This window comes from Vipera berus (assembly GCF_964194415.1).
Source record: "Vipera berus genome assembly, chromosome: 13".
NCBI lineage: Eukaryota > Metazoa > Chordata > Lepidosauria > Squamata > Viperidae > Vipera > Vipera berus.
In genome coordinates, this window is record NC_138216.1 from 6,355,455 (window position 1) to 6,379,992 (window position 24,538).

The 24,538-nt window shown below is 41.6% G+C and overlaps 1 protein-coding gene across 1 annotated transcript in view; it reads right to left on the minus strand.

Moving 5' to 3' along the window:
• XYLT1 (xylosyltransferase 1) overlaps positions 1-22,443 on the minus strand; it is a gene marked incomplete at its 5' end in the record, with an annotated part of 73,761 nt that extends 51,318 nt beyond the window's left edge. The window contains 2 exons of the mRNA XM_081337936.1: positions 14,356-14,884; positions 22,402-22,443. Of these exons, the coding sequence (XP_081194062.1) occupies positions 14,356-14,884; positions 22,402-22,443 (571 nt within the window). The remainder of the gene's footprint in view (positions 1-14,355; positions 14,885-22,401) is intronic.
• Positions 22,444-24,538: the final 2,095 nt, after the last annotated feature.

The window sequence follows — 24,538 nt, forward strand, 5'->3', positions numbered from 1 at the left end:
ACAATTTCTGGAGGCAATTAATTGTTCTAACTTTCTCCTGAGTTCTAGTGGCTTCTCTCCTATGACTATGGGGGTCAGTGGTTGTGTTCGTTTGTTGACTGAATGAACAAGAAACAAGCTGAGACCTTTTGTTCATCTCTGGCTTACTGGGTTAAGTCTAGTGGTGGCTTTCCATACCATCTATTCTACCCCAATACTTCTACTCTGAGGAACAGCAGTTTCCCATTTTCTGGAGCAGAGATGTGTCCCACAAGATATGACCATCTAAACAATGAAAATGAGAACTTCTACCCAGAAAGCTGAAAGCTCTATTAGAGAGCTACAATCTGGGTCAGAGTCCCAGTTTGATGGTCCTTCTCCAACATCACAATCATCATGCTTTGTTCCTCCTACACAGAAAGTCGACATCGTGACAACCTCTGAAGAATGGAAGCTTAGATAGCCTATTTCTACTCTTGTTTCCTCCTCCTCCTCCTCCTCCTCCTCTTCTTCTTCTTCTTCTTCTTCTTCTCCTCCTCCTCCTCCTCCTCCTCCACTACCTCCTCCTCCTCCTCTTCTTCTTCTTTCTTCTCCTTCTCCTCCTCCTCCTCCTCCACTACCTCCTCCTCCTCCTCCTCCTCTTCTTCTTTCTTCTCCTTCTCCTCCTCCTCCTGCTCCACTACCACCACCACCTCCTCTTCTTCTTCTTCTTCTTCTTCTTCTTCTTCTTCTTCTTCTTCTTCTTCTTCTTCTTCTTCTTCTTCTTCTTCTTCTTCTTCTTCTTCTTCTTCTTCTTCTTCTTCTTCTTCTTCTCATCTCCTCTAACTCTATTTTGGGTTTTTCTCCTTCCCATGGAGAGTAACCACAAAGTGCTAATCATAGCTTATAAAACGCCCAGGCCAAAATAAATTAACAGAGAAAGCAACAATATTGATGCAGTGTAACAAACCGTGGTCGACAATGGGGTGGGGTGGGGGGGAAAGAAAGGATTTATTAAGGCAAATGCTACAACTTAAAAAGAGTCAGAGAATAATCAATAGCGATTCCATCTCTTGTTTTGGCTTTGTTTCAAGGGAAGTAATAGCCTGGGCATTCAATAATCAGGTTTTTCCTTCTCTAACGTGATGGACTTCAGTTCTCAGAAATCCAGCAGGACTTTTGTCCAAAGTTTTGTCAAAATACAATCCACCTATTTGGAAGATCCCTATACAGGTCACTTACAACAGTTCATTTAGCGACCATTCGAAGGTACAACGGCCGTGGAAAAAAAAGACGACCCTTTTTCACACTTACAACCGTCGCAGCCTCCCCAGGGTCATGTGATCAAAATTCGGATGCTTGGAAACCGACTCGTATTTATGACGGTTGCAGCGTCCTGGTGTCAGATAATCTTTTTTTTTTTGCAACTTTCTGACAAGAAAAGTCAATGGAAAAGCCACTTAGCAACCGTGTTACTAACAACTTCAGCCATTCACTGTGGCAAAAGAGGTTGTGAAATGGGGCAGTACGCACTTCACAACTGTCTCGCTGAACAACAGAAATGTTGGGCTCAGCTGTAAGCCGAGGACCACCTGTATTAGGGAAAGTTCCTTTAAGGCAACGAGACATTAATGGGGTAGTATTCAGGAGGGCTTTGCAGGCAGTGGTGTAAACACAGCTCTCGAAAATCAAAGATGTAGGTCAAGTTAGATTACTGCTCCATCAAGTTCCTATTAACAAGATCATTTGCCTGCAGCTTTTACAGGCTTTTCAGTCCTCGGTGGAAATAGTGACAATTGGGATCAAAAGCCCTATTAGAAAGATGGTGAGAAGTTGGAGGAAGTTGTCCTGCTTGAGCTGGGTCTGGACTAGACGACCTCCAAAGTCCTATTCTATTCTATTCTATTCTATTCTATTCTATTCTATTCTATTCTATTCTATTCTATTCTATTCTATTTATTCTATTCTATTCTATTCTATTCTATTCTATTTATTCTATTCTATTTATTCTATTCTATTCTATTCTATTTATTCTATTCTATTTATTCTATTCTATTCTATTCTATTTATTCTATTCTATTCTATTTATTCTATTCTATTTATTCTATTCTATTCTATTCTATTCTATTCTATTCTATTCTATTCTATTCTATTCTATTCTATTTATTCTATTCTATTCTATTCTATTCTATTTATTCTATTGTCTGTTCTTATTCTATTTCTATTCTATTCTATAGTCTATTCTTATTCTTATTTCTATTCTATTCTAGTCTAGTCTAGTCTATATTCTAGTCTATTCTCTATTCTTATTCTTATTCCTATTCTATTCTCTATTTCTATTCTTCTATTCTATTCTATTCTATTCTATTCTATTCTATTCTATTCTCTGTTCTTATTCTATTTCTATTCTGTTCTAGTCTATATTCTATTCTTCTTATTCTTATTCTATTCTATTCTATTCTATTCTATTCTATTCTATTCTATTCTATTCTATTCTATTCTATTCTCTATTCTTATTCTATTCTATTCTATTGTCTGTTTTTATTCTATTTCTATTCTATTCTATTCTATTCTATATTCTATTCTTATTCTTATTTCTATTCTATTCTAGTCTAGTCTAGTCTAGTCTATATTCTAGTCTATTCTCTATTCTTATTCTTATTCCTATTCTATTCTCTATTTCTATTCTTCTATTCTATTCTATTCTATTCTATTCTATTCTATTCTATTCTATTCTATTCTATTCTATTCTCTGTTCTTATTCTATTTCTATTCTGTTCTAGTCTATATTCTATTCTTCTTATTCTTATTCTATTCTATTCTATTCTATTCTATTGTCTGTTCTTATTCTATTTCTATTCTATTCTATTCTATTCTATTCTATTCTATTCTATTCTATTCTATTCTATTCTATTCTATTCTATATTCTATTCTTATTCTATTCTTATTTCTATTCTATTCTAGTCTAGTCTAGTCTAGTCTAGTCTATATTCTAGTCTATTCTCTATTCTTATTCCTATTCTATTCTCTATTTCTATTCTATTCTATTCTATTCTATTCTCTGTTCTTATTCTATTTCTATTCTGTTCTAGTCTATATTCTATTCTTATTCTATTCTATTCTATTTCTATTCTATTCTATTCTATTCTATTCTATTCTATTCTATTCTATTCTATTCTATATTCTATTCTTATTCTATTCTTATTTCTATTCTATTCTAGTCTAGTCTAGTCTATATTCTAGTCTATTCTCTATTCTTATTCCTATTCTATTCTCTATTTCTATTCTATTCTATTCTATTCTCTGTTCTTATTCTATTTCTATTCTGTTCTAGTCTATATTCTATTCTTATTCTATTCTATTCTATTCTATTCTATTCTATTCTATTCTATTCTATATTCTATTCTTATTCTATTCTTATTTCTATTCTATTCTAGTCTAGTCTAGTCTAGTCTATATTCTAGTCTATTCTCTATTCTTATTCCTATTCTATTCTCTATTTCTATTCTATTCTATTCTATTCTATTCTCTGTTCTTATTCTATTTCTATTCTGTTCTAGTCTATATTCTATTCTTATTCTATTCTATTCTTATTCTATTCTATTCTATTCTTATTCTATTCTATTCTATTCTATTCTATTCTATTCTATTCTATTCTATTCTATTCTATTCTATTCTATTCTATTCTATTCTATTCTATTCTATTCTAATGTTCAAAAATGGAAACGTTTGGCCCTAACCACAGTGGAGAAATGGCTACGAAGGTGATGAACCTTGGCAGAGATGTCTCAACTGATTCTTTTGATTAGAGAAAAGAAAACATCTACATTTATGGCGCAGCAAAAACCGACCTTCTCATGAAACTGAAGGGGGAAAAAAAGAACTTTAGATCTGTGGTTTCGATAGGGATGAAACACTAGATCACGGGGGAAAGAGAACTTTGTTTGCAAGCATAGAGTAAGAGATAATTTTGTAATCATGCTTGTGTTGGTCGGCAAGGAAATTGGAAACTTCTCTCTTTTTGATCTTCTCTTTTTTTTGCAGTTTAATCTTTTCTTTTCTTCCTCTTTTTCCCCCTGTTACTTTGCGTCAGCATTGATCGCTTTTGAAAATCATTTTTTTCCCCAAAACGTTTAATCAAACTCATCCACGCCAACCCAAAAAGAGACGTTGAGAGAGGAAAAGCTGTTTATACGACCTTCCAAGGTCATTCCAGCTTGTTCTCTTTAGGGGTGGGGTTGGGGTGGGACGGGCTGGCTGCTGTGTCACCAACAGTGTGTTCCAAATTAGTACGGCCTTCTTTGAAAAAATTTTCAAAGATTTCAAAAGATTTTCCCCTGATTTCCAACCCTCTTCTCAAGTTGCTCTTTGTCTATCCTTACGCATTTCTCATTTCAATTTCACAGAAGTCGGAGACATAAAACAGGGCTCTCCAAATTTGGCCAACTTTTAAGACTTGTGGACTTCAACTCCCAGAATTCCTCAGCCAGCCATGCTGTATTATTCCACTGCACTTTTTGGGGGGGTGGGGTGGGGGATGGGATTGTTTTTGCGCACTACAGTTAAGGCTCTCCCCTTTGTTTTGTTCTTAATAAAGCATCGGCTATTTGAATGTTGATTGGATTTTTGAAACGCAAACCGCAGAAATACAATCATCGTTAAGCTTATGCAAGTTGCCAAAAGACCAGCAATGCATCTAACGTCAGAACGGGTGGGTGGGGGTAGGAAGAGTAAAAACAGGATCCATTTACTTTGGGTATATTACCTGTCAGAAGGAGAAATGAAATATAATTTACGGTGCGGCATTTCCAGCAGCAAATACATTCAAGCGTAAGCAATTAATGCTGGCTACTTTTTGGCAGGCTTGAGAAGATTACTCAGAGGGTGTGAGTATGTGTCCTGAGTTACAATAACACATGATTTTTTTTTCTTCCCCTGCCACGTTCGACTGCGTGCTGTCTCTCTCACCTCCCCCCCCCCGCCCGGTCCAGCCAAAGTTTTATGATGACAAAAATGTCTGATGGATAAGAGGACTCCTTTGATGTCTCCCGATTAACTTTTTAGTGTGCAAAACACACAGTTAATTGTGCCAATTTACTGACAGAAGAGAATGTTGGTAGCTCAGGGTTGAACTGGGTGGTCTCCTTGGTGCTCTTCGTAGCTTTTTTGAAGATATTTCGTGACCAAACTAGACAACATCATCAATGCTAGAAGGAGTGGGGTTTGCAGAGAGGAGTGGGAGGAGGAGGAGAACATTGACTGCGGGGTCCTTGGTGCTCTCTGAGCCTGTTTGATTTCTTGCAGACGTTTCATTACCCAACTAGGTAACATCATCAGTGCTAGAAGGGAGTCAGGTTTGCAAAGTGGAGGGGGGGGAGGAAGAGGAGGAGGGAGGAGGAGGAGGAGGAGAACTATGGGATCTGGTGTTCTCTGATTTGGTGGTTTTCTTGCAGACGTTTCATTACCCAACTAGGTAACATCATCAGTGCTAGAAGGGAGTTGGGTTTGCAGAGTTGAGGGGGAGGAGAAAGAGAAGGAGGAGGAGGTGAGGAAGAGGAGGAGGAGGAGGGGGGAGGAGGAGGAGAACTGTGGGATCTTTGCTGTTCTCTGATTTGGTGGTTTTCTCGCAGACGTTTCATTACCCAACTAGGTAACATCATCAGTGCTAGAAGGGAGCTGGGTTTGCAGAGTTGAGGGGGAGGGGGAGGAGGAGGAGGTGAGGAAGAGGAGGAGAGGGGGAGGAGGAGGAGGAGAACTATGGAATCTTTGGTATTCTCTGATTTGGTGGTTTTCTCGCAGACGTTTCATTACCCAACTAAGTGGCATCATCAGTGCTAGAAGGGAGTTGGGTTTGCAGAGTTGAGGGGGAGGGGCAGGAGGAGGAGGAGGAGGAGGAGGAGGAGGAGGAGGAGGAGGAGGAGGAGGAGGAGGAGAACTACGGGATCCTTGGTGTTCTCTGACCTGGTGGTATTCTTGCAGGCATTTAATGACCAAACTAGGTAACATCATCAGTGCTAGAAGGGAATTGGGTTTGCAGGGAGGAGGAGGAGGAGGAGGAGGAGGAGGAGGAGGAGGAGGAGGAGGAGGAGGAGGAGGAGGAGGAGGAGGAGGAGGAGGAGGAGAAGGAAGTCTATGTGATCCGTGGTGCTCTCCGGGTTTGGTGGGCTTTTTTGAGCTTGGTTGTTTTCCAATCAAGGAACATCTCAGACAAGGAAATAGTCAACATAAACCCAATCAAGGAATCACCAAGAACACATCCAACAGCCCTAATAGGGCAAACCACTTGTATATATAAAGAGAGCACGCCCCACTGACTCCCTTGTAGCACTTGATGGTGTTACTTAGTTGGGTAATGAAACGTTTGCAAGAAAACCAACAAGCTCCAAGGGGGTTAAAAAGGACTCCCACTCTGCAAATTTCACATATTTGACTTTCCTTCCATCTGCGAGCCCAGTGCTAATCCCGTTTAGGTAGAAAGTTTCATTTATTTATTTTATTTTAATTGATTTGATACACCGCCCTATTCCCGAAGGAGTCAGGGCGGTTTACAGGGCGAATTAAGACAATACAAATAAATACAATTAAAATAGAATTAAATTAAGACTAGCCCACAATTAAAACAAATTAAAATTTAAAATTTAGAGTTAAATTAAAACCCCCTCAGTCCAGGCCAGAAAGATCAAATAACCAAGTTTTCAGGTCCTGGTGAAACGAGCGAAGGTTCAAGGCACAAGGCAACTTTTGCTAATTCTTGCGCTACGTGCTTTTTTGTTGTAAGGAAAAAAAGGTGGCGGAACTCACATCTTGTTAATCTTTTATTGTGTCTGTTAATATTCTGGCCCTTTTATTAGCAGGAATGGTGGTTGAGAAGTAATTATTAATGTTGTTTTTTTTTCATTTTTTAAATTTGGGGTCACACTTTCACACTAAAAATTAAAAAAAAAAGATTTTCAATTCACCAACGATTTTTTTAAAATAAAGAAATTATTTGCCTTCCGCGCGTAGTCAATCACTGTACACACACCCACACACGTCAGTTGAAACATAATGGTCGCCGCCCGCAGTAAGCACTCAGCGCGCGACCACACGACCAAATACAAGCCGAGCTTTGCCATCACAACCAAAGCAGACGAAATATGCTTGCCTCAGACTAGACCAGTGATGGCGAACCTTTAAGAGACCGAGTGCCCAAACTGCAACCCAAAACCCACTTATTTATCGCTTGCTGCCAGGTGGCCTACTGGGTGGATGTGGCTGTGGAGGTCATGGAAGATTGGGTGGGTGTGGTCACCTCAATGTCGCTCGTGGGGTGGGACACCTGTGGGGGGGCAGCTGGTTGAAGAGGGACAGTTGCCACCTCCGAGGCATGACACGGGTGCCCACAGTGAGGGCTCTGAGTGCCGCCTCTGGCACCCGTGCCATAGGTTCACCACCACTGGACTAGACACACACAAGCAGCCCGCATGCACCGTTTTAACGATTTTGCCGCCGACCTGCTACGCTCAACAGGGCGATTCCAGTCCACATGAACCAAACATCAAATTTTCAAAAGTTACTTTTAAAACTTGGAAAGAACGCTGTTCCAGTGCGTTCTATGACAAAATAAGCACTGGTTGCGCTACATGGACAATATTTTCAGGAGATTACAATGGGATTCAACTACACAATTGTCTGTTTACACTACACTTCACCTCTCGCCAAATGAGCGCTCCAAGGAATTGCACTTATTTCCGCCTTGTCGAAAATTCGGAGACTCGAAAACCTTGATTACAAAAGGCACACACGTAAACGGACCCACTGCCTTTGTCCGTGTTTATAAATAACACAGCGCAAAGAACCAAGAGCGCAACAAGAGACTGGAGTAAGAACAAAACTTTAGGAAGGCAACAATATTCCATGCTGAGTCTAAGAACTGGATGGAAATACATTGATTTTTTTTTCCTTGCACGAAACACAGCCCTGTAGTTCTAACAGCTGTCAAATGGAGAAGAATAAATTAGTTTTGTCTGGCTGGATAGTGATGGGCTGTTGCTGGGATGGTGGTCGCAACCAAAAGGCTTAATAGAATAATAGAATAGAATAACAGAACAACAGAGTTGGAAGGGACCTTGGAGGTCATCTAGCCCAACCCCCTGCTCAGGCAGGAAACCCTACACCATTCCAGACAAATGGCTGCCCAGTCTCTTCTTAAAAACCTCCAGTGATGCAGCACCCACAACTTCTGGAGGCACGTTGCTCCACTGATTAATTGTTCTAACTGTTAGGAAACTTCTCTTTATTTCTAAGTTGGTTCTCTCCTTGATTAGTTTCCATCCATTGCTTCTTGTCTTGCCTTCCGGCGCTTTGGAGAAGAGGTTGTCCCCCTCTTCTCTGTGATGTTGTTGTTAGTTGCGAAGTCATGTCTGACCAATCGCGACCCCATGGACAACGTTCCTCCAGGCCTTCCTGTCCTCTACCATCTTCTGGAGTCCATTTAAGCTCAGGCCTACTGCTTCAGTGACTCCATCCAGCCACCTCTTTCTCTGTCGTCCCCTTCTTCTCTTGCCCTCAACCTTTCCCAGCATTAGGCTCTTCTCCAGTGAGTCCTTCCTTCTCATTAGGTGGCCAAAGTATTTGAGTTTCATCTTCAGGATCTGGCCTTCTAAAGAGCAGTCAGGGTTGATCTCCTCTAGGACTGACTGGTTGGATCGCCTTGCAGTCCAAGAGACTCGCGACAGCCCCTTAAACATTAGAAGACTACTATCCTGTGTCTCCTGGTCCTTCTTTTCATTAGACTAGACCAGGGGTAGGCAACCTTGGCTCTTTTATGATTCATGGACTTCAACTCCCAGAATTCCTGAGTCAGCTATGCTGACTCAGGAATTCTGGGAGTTGAAGTCCATGAGTCATAAAAGAGCCGAGGTTGCCTAGTCCTGGACTATACCCAATTCCTGCAACCACTCATCATCTTTGCTGCTCTTCTCTGCTCTCTCTCCAGAGTCTCAACATCTTTTTTTTTAATTTATATCATAGTGACCAAAACTGAATGCAATATTCCACACGTGGCATTATGGATTGGCCCTAGCTTCCACCAAGCTGCCCCCTTTTTCTGAAAATCTGCAGGGAGATGCTTTTTCTTAAAGCGACACAAGGAACTACAGGTAGTTCTCAATAGACAACTATAAAGAAGCTGGTTTATTACAGTCACATATTAAGCCAACCCTACGGTGCAGTTTTGCCGAAAGCTGGATGTAACTTCCAGGGTTTGGGCCAAATTGTAGTCAGGTGACCATGCGAATGCAGCCCTGTTGCCGAGTGCCCAAACCCTGGTCATTTGATCCCATAACGGGGACAACTATGGGAACCCGGTTGAAACTCTCATTTCACCTGGAAGTTGCATCTTCGAATGATCGCTAAGTGGCTGCTCATAAGTGAAGGCCTACCTGGATTTAGCGCAAAGTCATTATTTGTCTCTTTAAGCCAGGGATGAACCTTAAACTCTGGCTAAGCCGCAGGCAAAGCTGCAAATGGGGGCAGATGGAGTTTTCTTATCAACACTTCTTACTATCACTTTCTAATCTGAAAACAACAAGACGGTGGACCTGTGAACAATATTACCATATTTTTAAAAAAAATATCTCTTGTTTTTATAGGTTAATTGACCCACATCCCCACACAATTTTTCTTTTATTTACTGAAAATTGACAGCGGGTTAGGGTGGAGAGCTGAAGTTGGACTGAAAGGGCTTAAAATCAGAAACTAGGGCTTGCAAAACTTTGAGTCAAGCTTTCCTCTTTGAAATGGCTTCCTTAAGGAAGACTTTCCACCCTGTGTGAAGAAAGCAGGTCTAGCCAAAGCTCTCTTGTTCTACTCATCAACCAGGACCTGTCTTAATGGACCTACCCATCAATAATAATGGAGCTTCAAGCCATGATGAGAAGATTTAACTCTCAAAGCTCTCTTGTTCTACTCATCAACCAGGACCTGTCTTGATGGACCTACCCATCAATAATAATGGAGCTTCAAGCTGTGATGAGAAGATGAGAAGAAGCTCTCTTGTTCTACTCTTCAACCAGGACCCGTCTTGATGGACCTACCCATCAATAATAATGGAGCTTCAAGCCGTGATGAGAAGATTTAACTATCAAAGTTCTCTTGTTCTACTCTTCAACCAGGACCCGTCTTGATGGACCTACCCATCAATAATAATGGAGCTTCAAGCCGTGACGAGAAGATTTAACTATCAAAGCTCTCTTGTTCTACTCATCAACCAGGACCCATCTTGATGGACCTACCCATCAATAATAATGGAGCTTCAAGCCGTGATGAGAAGATGAGAAGAAGCTCTCTTGTTCTACTCTTCAACCGGGACCCGTCTTGATGGACCTACCCATCAATAATAATGGAGCTTCAAGCCGTGATGAGAAGATTTAACTATCAAAGCTCTCTTGTTCTACTCATCAACCAGGACCCATCCTGATGGACCTACCCATCAATAATAATGGAGCTTCAAGCCGTGATGAGAAGATGAGAAGAAGCTCTCTTGTTCTACTCTTCAACCAGGACCCGTCTTGATGGACCTACCCATCAATAATAATGGAGCTTCAAGCCATGATGAGAAGCTTTACCTGTAATTTCAATTTCTTACAACGGTTCAGAATTGTGGAATTTCATGAGCCCATCTGGCTTGGAAATTCTCAGGATGTAATCCCAGCAGATGGGGACAACCTTTGATTGAAGGAGGCTTGCTCCTACCTGTGTATTAGGATGCTACTACAGCTTGCTACGCCATAAGGCAGGCAGTGCCCGAAAGACCACACCGTGATCTTCTCGCTCATGTCAAACGCTGCTGATATGCATATGCAAATGTATTCAAGCTTGCATTAATGCACTTGCACAGACTTGGGATTTCTTTCACCAGATGGCAAATCCTTTTAAGGAAGTCTTTCAAGGAAGTTCTCACATTGATTTACAAGGCCTGTAGATCCATCAGGACCAAGGGCTGCTTTTTAAGGTCTGTGCAACAATCTGTCTTCTCGTAAAGTGTCACTCCTTTGAGCAAGTCCAGACAGGAAACCAAAGCTAGCAGCACTAACGCTCCATTTATTGCAAGGTTACAGTTACAGGATTTTGCAAGCACTTCCTCGCCTTTAACTTTCTAGGGAATTAGGGAGGTCACTTTCTCTTTCTGAAATAGCTCATCTGATTATTTTCTTAGCTGCAACTCTTCGTCCTTCTCCCAAGGTTACTCTCACAGTCGTTATGTAAAGATGGACAGTTTTGGCCCTCCAGATCTTTTAGATCTACCACTCATACAATTGCAAGATTTCGGTCACAGTGCTTGACCAGGGATCAAAGGTACAGTCCATAACACCCAGTGGACACCAAATTGCCTCTCTTGGTTTGAAGCCCACCACCAGAGTTTTAGCCCTAGGTTTTTGCAAATATGAATGACTTCAATATCATTTTGATTTGTGTATTTTAAGATTTGGAAAAAGAGGCATGAGAAATGAGGGATGTTTCATTACCCAATCAGGTAACATCATCAGCGCTAAACATCAAGGACCCCTCATATGTGCTAACGTTGTAGACCGCTTAGAGAGGGCTGTAAAATACTATGAATTGGTATATAAGTCTAAGTGCTATTGCTATTTCTATTTCAATCCTGAACTACAAATATTCTCTTCTATAGCTTTGAGAAAAGAATTGGCAGGGTAATTTTCAAGAATTGGCAGGGTAATTTTCTACCTTGGCAGCCAACTGGACCAATTCTGAAATTCAAAATCCCCCCCCTCACTCCCTCCCGCCCCGTATGATTTTAATTTTTAAAATAATTATGAAATGTCATCAGGGTGATTCTTGACCAGCGTGATAACAGGAACAAAAATTAGACGCACCGCCAAAGCTAGGCTAGAATCTGTCTTCCGGTTTGCCGACGGTGTCTTGCAACTCTAAACTTCAGTCTCAGCAAACCTTCATCCCAAAATTTCTCATCACTTACGAGAACGGGAGAAGAAAGAAGAAATCACACCCCAGAATCTGATAACCTTCATTTCCCCCCCCCCAAAAAAAAGTCAGTACGAGAAGAGTTAACTTTGCTTCAGATTAGAAAATCATTTAAACACACACACACACACACACACACACACACACAACCCTACACGTATTTAGCCTTGCCATAATTACATTGCCCTGGTCTCTGTCCCCAAAGGAGCATATGGATTTTTTACAGCTGGGAAAGCTATGAACTCCACGCACATTCCTTTTAATTACATATATGCCTGCTGAGGACATATGATGAAGTCTGGCAAACTAATTTGCTACCAGCGGGAGACCAGGAATAAATACTAAATATTACACCCCAGTTGGTTTTCTCTGCACTATCCATTATTCCCTAGAGACGGGACTAAATGGAAATTGCCCCAGCCGTTTAAAATACGCCAAAGGAAAGGAAAAGCAACAGTAATGTTGAACAAGGCAGGAAGTGATTAAAAAAAAATACACATGAAAGTATCAAATGAAATTTTGACTTTGGGTTTTGCTGATTAGATAGGTGTGTCTGTATAAAAAAAAAGGGCTGGTACTAGTATCCCCAACTTGCAACGGTTCATTTCAAAGTTACAAAAGGCATTGAGAAAAGTGACCGTTTTTCACACTTATGACTGCTGTAGCATCCCCAGTAGTTTTAATTTTAATATGTATTAATTTTATGGGCATAATGTTTAATGGCTTTTTAATTTTTGTATTCTATTTTTATTGTGTATTGCCCTGTTCACTGCCCTGAGTCCTTCGGGAGAAGGGCGGTATACAAATTAAATTATTAAATTAAATTAAATTAAATCCCCAGGGGTCAAGCGATCAAAAGGCAGATGCTTGGCATGTGACTCGTATTTATGACGGTTGCCGTGACCTGGATCCCTTGGCGACCTTCTCACAAGCAAAGTCAATGGGGGAAGCCAGATCCACTTAACAACCGTGTTACTAACTGAAAGAACCGCAGGGATTCACTTAACAACGGGGTCAAGAAAGGTTGCAAAATGGGGCAAAAACTCAACTTAACAAATGTCTTGCTTAGCAACAGAAATCTGGGGGTCAGTTGTGGTCGTGAGTCGAGAACTATCTGTAAAAAAAAAAAGCGGTATCTAACTCTAGTTTGAGTTCTTCCTCTTTCTCCCGTTCGTAAGTGATGAGAAATTTGGGGATGGATGTTTGGTGAGATTGAACTTTTATGTTTGCAGGAAACCATTGGCAAGAAGGAAGACAGATTCTGACATAGCTTTGGCTTACTACAAAGCCACTGATCATTCAAGACCTTGGCATTTTTTTCCTATCATGGTGACCAGCATTGGATTTGAGCTGCACCTTTCTTCCTCCTTCAACAAGCATTACAATGTCAGGATGTAGCAACTCCTCCCAGCAACCCTATCGGCAATGGTTTTTGTTCAAGGCACAAACCTAAGACAGCGGTAACACTTAGACTTATATACCGCTTCACAGTGCTTTGCAGCCCTCTCTAAGCAGTTTGCAGAGTCAGCATATTTGCCCCCAACAATCTGGCTCCTCATTTTACCGACCTTGGAAGGATGGAGGGTCTGAGTCCACCTTGAACCAGTCAGGATCGAACTCCTTGCTATGGGCAGAGTTAGCCTGCAATGCTGCATTCTAACCATTGCATCACCAGGGCTCCTAATGCGACATCCGATCAGCTACAGCAATAGCCAATAGACTTGTATACCGCTTCACAGTGCTTTACAGCCCTCTCTAAGCAGTTTACAGAGTCAGCATATTTGCCCCCAACAATCTGGCTCCTCATTTTACTGCTCGGAAGGAATGGAAGGCTGAGTCAACCATGAGCTGGTCAGGATTGAACTGCTGGCAGTCAGCAGAGTCAGCCTGCAATACTGCATTCTAACCAGAATGCAGGCAGGCAGATAGCAATAGCACCTAGATTTATATACCACTTCACAGTACTTTACAGCCCTCTCTAAGCAGTTTATAGAGTGAGCACTTTGCCTGCAACAATCTGTGTCATTTTACTGACTTCGGAAGGATGGAATGCTGAGTCAACCTTGAGCCAGTCAGGATTGGAAGGAAGGAAGGAAGGAAGGAAGGAAGGAAGGAAGGAAGGAAGGAAGGGCAATAGCAATAGCACTTAGACTTATATACCGCTTCACAGTGCTTTACAGCCCTCTCTAAGCAGTTTAGAGAGTCAGCCTATTGCCCCCCCCCCAAAATCTAGGTCATTTTACCGACTTCGGAAGGATGGAAGGCTGAGTCAACCTTGAGCCAGTCAGGATCGAACTGCTAGCAGTTGGCAGAGTCAGCCTGCAGTACTGCATTCTAACCCCTGTGCCACCACGGCTCTTCAAAACAGACACGCTGTTGAGAGACCCTTCCCTTTCTCCCTCTCCAACTTACCTTCCAGCGGGCAGAAACGAGTCACCTGCTCGGGCATCAACTTCCCTTGCTGGTGTTGACAATACGTCTCGGCAATTTCTTGACGACACTGCTTGGATTTGGCCCTGGATAGGGCTGAGAGGGCCTCCTTGCCGGAGATGTCACATTTGGGCAGCTGATCGTATCCGAGCTCAGGAGAGCCATTCCCACTCCGTTTGACCTGAGGAGGTCTGGGGGACTTTGGGGTGTCTTTTGAAGGGTTGCCATGGTTGTTGGGTTTGGGGGCAGCATTGTCCAAGGGCGGCCGCTCGTTGGAGTTTTTCCCGAGGACAGTGTTCTCCTTGGCTTTCTCCACCTGTTCTCGCTGTCTCCGTAGGCGTTCCTTCTGTGCACTGAGGGGCTTTTTCACCAGTTCTGGGTGATGCTTCTGCTTCTGGAACCGGGGAGCAAAATTGCTATTGTCAATGTTTTCAAAGTCCTTGGGGACAGAGTTCTCATTGTTGCTGTCTGTGCGTGTCTTCTCCTTTGGCCGGTGGGAAAAGTAGCCATCCTATAAACAAGGGGAAAAGAAAGATTAGGACACGTTGCTACAACAGTGTATTTCCAACTGCACAGGCACACAAGGATACACCGGTCTATTTTTTGGGGGGGATAATAATAATAATAATAATAATAATAATAATAATAATAATAATAATAATAATAATAATAATAATAATAATAATAATAATAATAAGTTGGAAGGGACCTTGGAGATCATCTAGTCCAACCCCTTGCTCAGGCAGGAAACCCTATACCATTTCAAGCAAATGGCTGTCCAGTCTCTTCTTAAAAACTTCCAGTGTTGGAGCATTCACCACCTCTGGAGGCAAGGAGTTACACTGGTTAATTGTTCTAACTGTCAGGAAGTTTCTCCTTAGTTCCAGGTTGCTTCTCTCCTTGACTAGTTTCCATCCGTTGCTTCTTGTCCTGCTTTCAGGTGCTTTGGAGAATAGCTTGGCTCCCTCTTCTTTGGGGCAGCCCCTGAGATACTGGAAGACTGCTATCATGTCACCCCTCACCCTTCTCTTCGTTAAACTACACATACCCAATTCCAGCAACCGTTCCCTATCTCTTTTAGCCTCCAGTCCCCCAATCATCTTTGTTGCTCTTCTCTGTACCCTTTCTAGAGTCTCAATTTTTCCAGCTGCTTCCAAGCCTTACCTGGAGAAGCGCACTTTGGATTCATCAGTGCTGTGAGCTTTTAAGAAGAGACTGGACAGCCATTTGTCTGAAATGGTACAGGGTTTCCTGCCTGACAGGGGGTTGGACTAGATGACCTCCAAGGTCCCTTCCAGCTGTATTATTATTATTATTATTATTATTATTATTATTATTATTATTATTATTACTATTATTACTATTATTACTATTATTATTATTATTATTATTATTATTATTATTATTATTATTATTATTATTATTATTATTATTATTACAGTGGTGGGATTCAACCGGTTCACACTACTTCAGCAGAACCGGTTGCTAATTTTTTGTTGCCCAGGCTCAGAACGGACTTCCGGAAGCGGCATCCACACAGAGAACTGGTTGTTCGCATCTTTGAATCCCACCACTGAATGAACATCACTTGAGCTCCATCTGTGGTGGCTAAGCCCAAACCTCCTGCCCCCCCCCCCAACCCTTGCTTTGAGTCACCTGAATCATTCATCTTCCTATTCTTCATGCATGCTTGCTGGTTAAGTCACAGAAACAATATTTCAGCTGCGAAATATACGAGCAAAAATCCTGGAAAGTCTACAAATTTTTTTTAAAAGCCAAGCATAAGAGTTCTTGGAGAAGCAAGTCCCCAAAGGTTCATAAATAAGATCCGTTTATACTCTTAAGTCTACAATGAGTCGTTTGGAGAAACCGCGGCTTTTAGGAGATTTCTCCAGCAGATCACAGGTGGTCCTTGGCTTACAACCACAACTGAGTCCAAACTTTCCGTTGCTAAGTGAGACGGTGGCTAGGTGAGCTTTGCTCCTTTTTAACAGCTTTCCCTGCCACAAGAAGAAAGTGCTAAGTGAATCACTGCAGTTGTTAAATGAGTAACCCGGCTGTTGAGTGAATCTGGCTTCTCCGTTGACTTTGCTTGCCAAAAGGTCGCAAAGGGTGATCACGTGACCCCGGGATGCTGCAACCGTCATAAAGACGAGTCAGTTGCCAATCAGCTGAATTTGGATCACGTGACCACGGGGATGCTGCAAGGGACGTGTGAAAAACGGTCATAAGTCAGGGTTTTTTTTCCCCCCCAGTGCCTTAACCTTGAACAGTCATTAGACAAACTATGGTAAATCCGAGGACTGCCTTGTATCTTTTTTTTGATCTGCATTACGGGTGTCTTTCACCACTTTCTCGAGCGCCTGTTACTCGTCCCAGCTTCTGCCAACCTAGCAGTTCGAAAGCACGTAAAAATGCAAGTAGAAAACCAGGGACCACTATGGTGGGAAGGTAACAGCGTTCCGTGCGCCTTTGGCGTCTAGTCATGCCGGCCACATGACCACGGAGACGTCCTCGGACAAGCGCCGGCTCTTCGGCTTTGAAACGGAGATGAGCACCGGCCCCTAGAGTCGGAAACGAGTAGCACGCATGTGCGGGGGGAACCTTTACCTTTACCTTTTACCTTCAGCTTCAGACACTCTTGAGCAAAGCTGAAGCACTGTGTACTGTGGCTTGCAAAGACCTCAAAGAAAGCAAAGGTCACCTTTCCAATGCTGTTTTAAGGCTGTGCAAACATTCATGTCAACAAAAGTGCGTATAGTCAAGGCTACGGTCTTCCCAGTTGCAATGTATGGCAGTGAAAGCTGGACCATGAAAAAGGCTGAGCGCCAAAGAATTGAGGCCTTTGAACTGTGGTGCTGGAGAAGACTCCTGCGAGTCCCTTGGACTGCAAGGCGATCAAACCGGTCAGTCCTAGAGGAGATCAACCCTGACTGCTCTTTAGAAGGCCAGATCCTGAAGCGGAAACTCAAATCCTTTGGCCACCTAATGAGAAGGAAGGACTCACTGGAGAAGAGCCTCATGCTGGGAAAGATTGAGGGCAAGAGAAGAAGGGGACGACAGAGAATGAGGTGGCTGGATGGAGTCACTGAAGCAGTAGGCGTGAGCTTAAAGGGACTCCAGAAGATGGTAGAGGACAGGAAGGCCTGGAGGAACGTTGTCCATAGGGTCGCGATGGGTCGGACACGACTTCACAGCTAACAACAACAAACATTCAGATCAGGAGATTTAATTACAAAGCACTTGAAGTCAACTGAACCACATCCCAAAGTCTTTTCCAACGGCTGCATTAAAGCAGCCGCCTCTCAAAAGGGGTTTGCAACACAAGCCAGGTTGCAAAACCACAGTTTGTTCTTGGCGCTAAGAGGGAATCGAGCCCTCCTTCCCGGCTTGTGGGCAACATTTAGCAAACCGCAGAAGCGGGTTTTGTGGTTAGTTTAATCATCCTTGCCAGCCAGGGGAGAAAAGGTAATTTTGTAAGCAACCAAGAGTTGCCCTGCGGTAAGATGGGCAGCCAATAGATTTGATAAAATTTAAAAAAACGCAAATCAAGGTGCAGAGTTGCTTTCAGGCACTGTTCTTCCCCCCCCCCTCTTTTTCGCTTGGCAAGTTTTTGTCTTTGCTTTTTTTCCATTTTCTAATCCTCTGCATGACGGGGCAACTGCCTTGCGTTTCCAGAAAGCTGGGGCCTGACACATTAAAATGTTTATTTGCAACAGATTTTTAGATAAACAAAACAGGATGGCTTGCGGCAAACCCTGCTTGTTGTTTTTCGTTTTGTTTTTTGGGGAGCTTGGGAGGCTGATGGCTTCCAAGTCCTCAAACAGCCGTTCTGTTTGAGGAAAGCCAGGTTTGTCTTCTCGAATTCAACCGTGGGAAACAGAATAGCGGAATGGACTCGGATCTTCCTGAACCTCTTTGAAAACCTCCCCATTTTGGCAGAAGGGAAACGAGAGCCAGGCCAGAAAGAGCAGATGGGAGAAGAGAGCAGATGCTTATGACATTGGCTTTGTCCATATGCTTCCCCTCGCCTAATTCTTTATTCTTTATTTATTCCTCTCTGTTATTTACTTTTTTTTTTAAAGAGGGAAAGTCAAATGGCATTTTCATAAATACCCGAAAATTCAGAGTCTGGAGAAAACACTCTGAAACCCTCGTTCCCGAAACGAGATGTGATGGCGTGTACCGCCAGTCCTCGACTTACGGCTACGATTCAGCCCCAAATTTATGTTGCTAAGCGAGACAGCGCTTAAGCGAGTTTTGTTCCACTTTGCAACCTGTCTCGGCGCACTGAACCGCTGCGGCGGTGGTGAAGTCGGCAACTTAACAAGTTACTGAGTTTTGCCCCAGTTTGTGACATTTCCCGCCCTCGGTGATTAAGTTAAATTAGTAACAGGGTGGCGAAGTGAATCTATCTTCTCCATTGGCTTTGCTTGTCAGAAGGTCACCAAAGGGACATGACCCTGGGACGCAGCAGCCGTCGTATTTTGATCACGTGACCATTGGGGATGCTGCAACAGTTCTAAGCCAATTTTGGTCACCGTATCACCAAAGCACAAAAAAGATGTTGAGAGTTTGGAAAAAAAAAATCAGAGAAGAGCAACTAAGATGATCCAAGGCCTGGAGACCAAAAACATATGAAGAACGGCTGCGGGACTTGGGTTTGGCCAGTCTAAAGAAAAGAAGAAATAGGGGAGACATGATAGCAGTGTCCCAGTATTTGAGGAGCTGCCCCAAAGAAGAGGGAGTCAAGCTATTCTCCAAAGCAGCAGAGGGAAGGATGGGAAACAATGGTTGGAAGCTGATCAAGGAGAGAAGCAACCTCGATCTAAGGTGAAACTTCCTGACAGTGAGGACAATCAACCAGTGGAACAGCTTGCCACCAGAAATCGTGGGTGCTCCATCACTGGAGATTATTAAGAAGAGGCTAGACAGTCACTTGTCTGAGATGGTATAGGTTCTCCTGCTTAAGCGGGGGGCTGGACTAGAAGACCTCCAAGGTCCCTTCCATCTCCTATTCTATTCTATTCTATTCTATTCTATTCTGTTCTGTTCTGTTCTGTTCTGTTCTGTTCTGTTCTGTGTGAAAAAGAGTTATAAGTCACTTTTTTCAGTGCTGTTGTAACTTCAAATGGTCACTAAACCAACGGTTCTAAGGCGAGGACTACTTGTAGTCTGGACTTTCAGAGAAAGAGGATGAAGACAGCTTAATAGTTCCCAACTGTTTCCTAATAGTTCCCAACTAAACTAACCTTTACTTTGGCAAGATTCTGTCGAAGGGTGAAGAACAATAAAGAAAATTTGGAAGAATCACAACATGTCTGTATTGGGTTTTTGGAGCCTGACACAAGCTGGCTTTTAGCTTAATCTGTGGTTTAAACGTAAGGATAAAAATCTATTAAGTGAAACTAGAAGCAAAACCTTTTAATTTTTTCAGCAAGACATGTTGCAACACATTCAAATCTGGCAGCTATTCACATAATGCTCCGTATCCTTGCACCCTTTTTTATGCAAGTTCTCCAGGTGTAAATTTCAATAACAGCATCTTTTGGAGGTAATAAACTGAACTAATTCAGTCATATATCTAAGCAGCACCTTTCTGAAATGGCTTCTCTTTTTTGCCTTCCCAAACCACTTTTTTACAAATTAAAATGTGTCGTGTGTTCCGAGGATTCACGGGCAAGTGGAAGGCAGTAAACACGCTGCCTCAGTTCCTCCCTCCTTGCCTTTTCTTCAAGAGGGACATAAAAAAAAAATTAAATGCTAAAATTGCACCTGCTCGGAAACATGCAATCAGAGGAATTATAAATTGTAGACTCGCTGGAATTCCTTTTTATTTCAATCGCAACACCTTAATTGCTCTGTTTGCAACCGCATTTCCACCTTCATAACCTGCAAAGGTTTTTTTCCCCAAATTTCATTAAAAAAAGCATCTCGCTAATTTGGGGAGGAAAAAGCAGCTCTCCTTGTAAAGGAAGAAATTCGTTGATGTGTCCAGATCTGTTTATTGACTTGGCAATGCCAATTCTCAATTTCTGTTGCCAATTTTCTGATTTCTTTCTTGGAAATGTCTTTGCATTTTTCTTCCTCCTCACCCCATCTCTGTTTTAGAATAGAGTAGAGTAGAGTAGAGTAGAGTAGAGTAGAGTAGAGTAGAGTAGAGTAGAGTAGAGTAGAGTAGAGTAGAATAGAATAGAATAGAATAAATATGGAATGGAATGGAATGGAATGGAATGGAATGGAATGGAATAGAATAGAATAGAATAGAATAGAATAGAATAGAATAGAATAGAATAGAATAGAATAGAATAGAATAGAATAGAATAGAATAGAATAGAATAGAATAGAATAGAATGGGATGGGATGGGATGGGATGGGATGGGATGGGATGGGATGGGATGGGATGGGATGGGATGGGATGGGATGGGATAGAAGGAATGAAGAATAGAATAGAATAGAATAGAATAGAATAGAATAGAATAGAATAGAATAGAATAGAATAGAATAGAATAGAATAGAATAGAATAGAATAGAATAGAATAGGATAGGATGGGATAGAAGGAATGAAGAATAGAATAGAATAGAATAGAATAGAATAGAATAGAATAGAATAGAATAGAATAGAATAGAATAGAATAGAATAGAATAGAATAGAATGGAATGGAATGGAATGGAATGGAATGGAATGGAATGGAATGGAATGGAATAGAATAGAATAGAATAGAATAGAATAGAATAGAATAGAATAGAACAGAATAGAACAGAATAGAACAGAATAGAATAGAATAGAATAGAATAGAAAATATGGAATGGAATGGAATGGAATGGAATGGAATGGAATGGAATGGAATAGAATAGAATAGAATAGAATAGAATAGAATAGAATAGAATAGAATAGAATAGAATAGAATAGAATAGAATAGAATAGAATAGAATAGAATAGAATAGAATAGAATAGAATCTTTATAGGGAATGGAATGGAATAGAATATTGGAATGGAATGGAATGGAATGGAAGGGAAGGGAAGGGAAGAGAGAAGAGAAGAGAAGAGAAGAGAAGAGAAGAGAAGAGAAGAGAAGAGAAGAGAAGAGAAGAGAAGAGAAGAGAAGAGAAGAGAAGAGAAGAGAAGAGAAGAGAAGAGAAGCTGGAAGGGACCTTGGAGGTCTTCTAGTCCAGCCCCCCGCTCAAGCAGGAGAACCTATACCATTCCTGACAAATGGCTGTCCACTCTCTTCTTAAAAACCTCCAGGGATGGAGCGCCCACGATTTCTGGTGGCAAGCTGTTCCACTGGTTAATGGTCCTCACTGTCAGGAAGTTTCTCCTTAATTCCAGGTTGCTTCTCTCTTTGATCAGTCTCCATCCGTGGCTTCTTGTCCTGCCTTCAGGTGCTTTGGAGAATAAGTTGACCCCCTCCTCTTATTTGTGGCAGCCTCTTAATATCTAACACTGCTATCATGCCACCCACTAGTCCTTCTTTTCATTTTCAACTGCTGACCCCAAATTAATGGATCTATTTTCCTATCCAGTTTCTTTAATTTTAATAAATATATCCCCAAAGACTATATCCATTTATTAAAAAAAACAAACCACAAGCCTCATAAAATGTGGATCTGAGTTTATTCCAAAGAAGCAGGTATAAAGGTGTAGGGTTTCAGATTAATTTTACAGCCTGTCTATTCACTATCCCAGTTCTAATAAACTCACGGCAGCCTTATTTATTGCCCGTGTTCATTAACTCAGTTTCAATACAAATCCATATAGCTTTCTTTAATTAATTTCATTCCAAATTCGATTTTAATTCCGTTTGCTAATAGCTTCTGTAAGACTACCCAACACGTTTCGGCATCCTGCGGTACTAGCCAATGTGAATTCCAATAAATTGAGTAAATCTAGTTCATTAAATCCAGGCAGTTCGTTATATCTAATTCAACATGATCGATCGAGTTCCATTTGGTACATTTCATTCCAAGTTTTAAATTAGTTCAGTTTGTTAGTGTCTCCTAATAAATCCTATCTTCCATGCTTACCTCTCCAAAGTTCAGCCTCTGAACTTTTTCCAGCTTTGCCATTTGAAATATTTCAACTAATGCGATTCTAGGAGTTCCTCTGGCTTCAGATTTGTTTTTCCCTGGTTCATATTAACCTAACGCACTGATCCTTCAAAATATCAAGCAGTTGGACCCCTTGGGTGTTTTGTTTCTTTTTTAACATTATAGGCTGGATCTAGCTCATTGTTGAATTCGGTGAATGAATTTGGTGATTCCTTTGCTGATTTCTGTCCACCTATCAAATTAGACCTGTTCTGTTCAATAGAATTGTCCTGCTAAGCTTGTAAGCCGCCCTGAGTCTTCGGAGAAGGGCGGGATATAAATGGAATTAAAATAAAAAAATAAATAAAAAATAAATGAGTAGCGCAGTGGAGATATGAACAGAAGATAGCAATTGGATAGTTGATAGAAGATGGATATAAATAGATAAATAGAGAGACAGACAGAAAGACAGACAGATCCTGTAGGACTGAAAAATATATAAAGAACATCTTTATATTATCTATATATGTTTCATCATCTATCAATCTACCTACCTACCTATCTTTCATCATCATCATCATCATCATCATCATCATCATCATCATCATCTATTTCTACAGATTATAATCATAATCTATCTCTAGCTATCTTGCTATCATCTATCATCTATCTATTATATCTGTCTGTCTGTCATCATCATCATAATCTATTTCTTAAGTGGAATTTTCCTCCACTGGGATTTTCCCATGTATTTTACCAGGAAACATAGATAGGGCAGCCTAGGAAAGTAAGTGCCCTCCTAAACATACCCAAGCACTCCGAGTTTGTTGGCAGTGTCCATTTTCCTCTATGAGTTCATGGTGACCTAACCTAACCCTAAGTGGAATTTTCCTCCACTGGGATTTTCCCATGTATTTTACCAGGAAACATAGATAGGGCAGCTTAGGAAAGTAAGTGCCCTCCTAACCATACCCAAGCACTCCGAGTTTGTTGGCAATGTCCATTTTGCTGTGTGAGTTCATGGTGACCTAACCCTAATCCTATAGATTATAATCATAATCTATATACACACACATATACATACACTGCTCAAAAAAATAAAGGGAACACTTAAACAACACAATGTACTGTATTTAATAGTAGGATGTCTTATTTTCTGTTCCATTTATTTTTTTGAGCAGCATATGTAAAATCTATTGCAAGGGTACGAATGATGACCCTTTTATGACTTGTGGTCTTCAACTCCCAGAATTCCTGAGCCATCTAACCTTTGATCTAAAGAGGCCTCTTTGCATAGTCTACATATATCCATCCATCCATCCATCCATCATCTCCAGAGAATCATCCATCCAATGAAGGGTTGAAATTAGGCGTCTTTGGTGCTCTGTGAGAGCCTGGTGGTTTTCTTCCAGATCTTTCAACTTAGCACTGGTGACGTTACCTAGTTTGGTAATGAAAGGTCTGCAAGGAAACCACCAACTTCAGAGAGCACCAAGGACCTCCCCTCCCCTCCCCTCCCTCTTCTGAGGATCCGCTGTAGGGGACTTCCAGGACACACTGGCTTCTCTTTGGATCATGCCAGGCGCTAGCGCTAATCCTACGGACCCTCAGCCAATGAGGAAGCTTGGTGAACCCCTTCTGCAAAGCCTTTCGCTGAAACACAACCCCGTTCCTGAGGATTTTTCTTCTCTTCAATTACATTTTCTCAAGGCAGAGGGGTGGTTCAGACCAGACGGTGTTAAGCATCCCTAGGATGCTTTGAGATGCCTTCTCTAAATATCCAGGTTTTTTCTCTAGCTCTACAACAAGGAAGCTTGTCGTCTTTTTCCTTCCTTCTTTCTTTCACTGCTCTCTCCTCTCTCCCAATCAGACTTCTCAGGTCAATAATTTATCTTTTCTCTTAACTGAGAGCAGGCTTCTTCCTGTGCTGGACTGCCAAAATTACCTCTCTTATAACCTTATTTGTATGGGTGTCTTCTCTCTGTCCCCCCACCCCCACCGCCACCCCTTCCCGGTCTCTTTTCATTAAGAAGCTTTGCAGCACGTGCCATGTTGTCTGTTTTTAGAAGCAGCTGGGCTAAAAATAAGAGTGCTATACAGGCCTGAAGGAGAGCGTGGCGTGGAAGCTAAATTT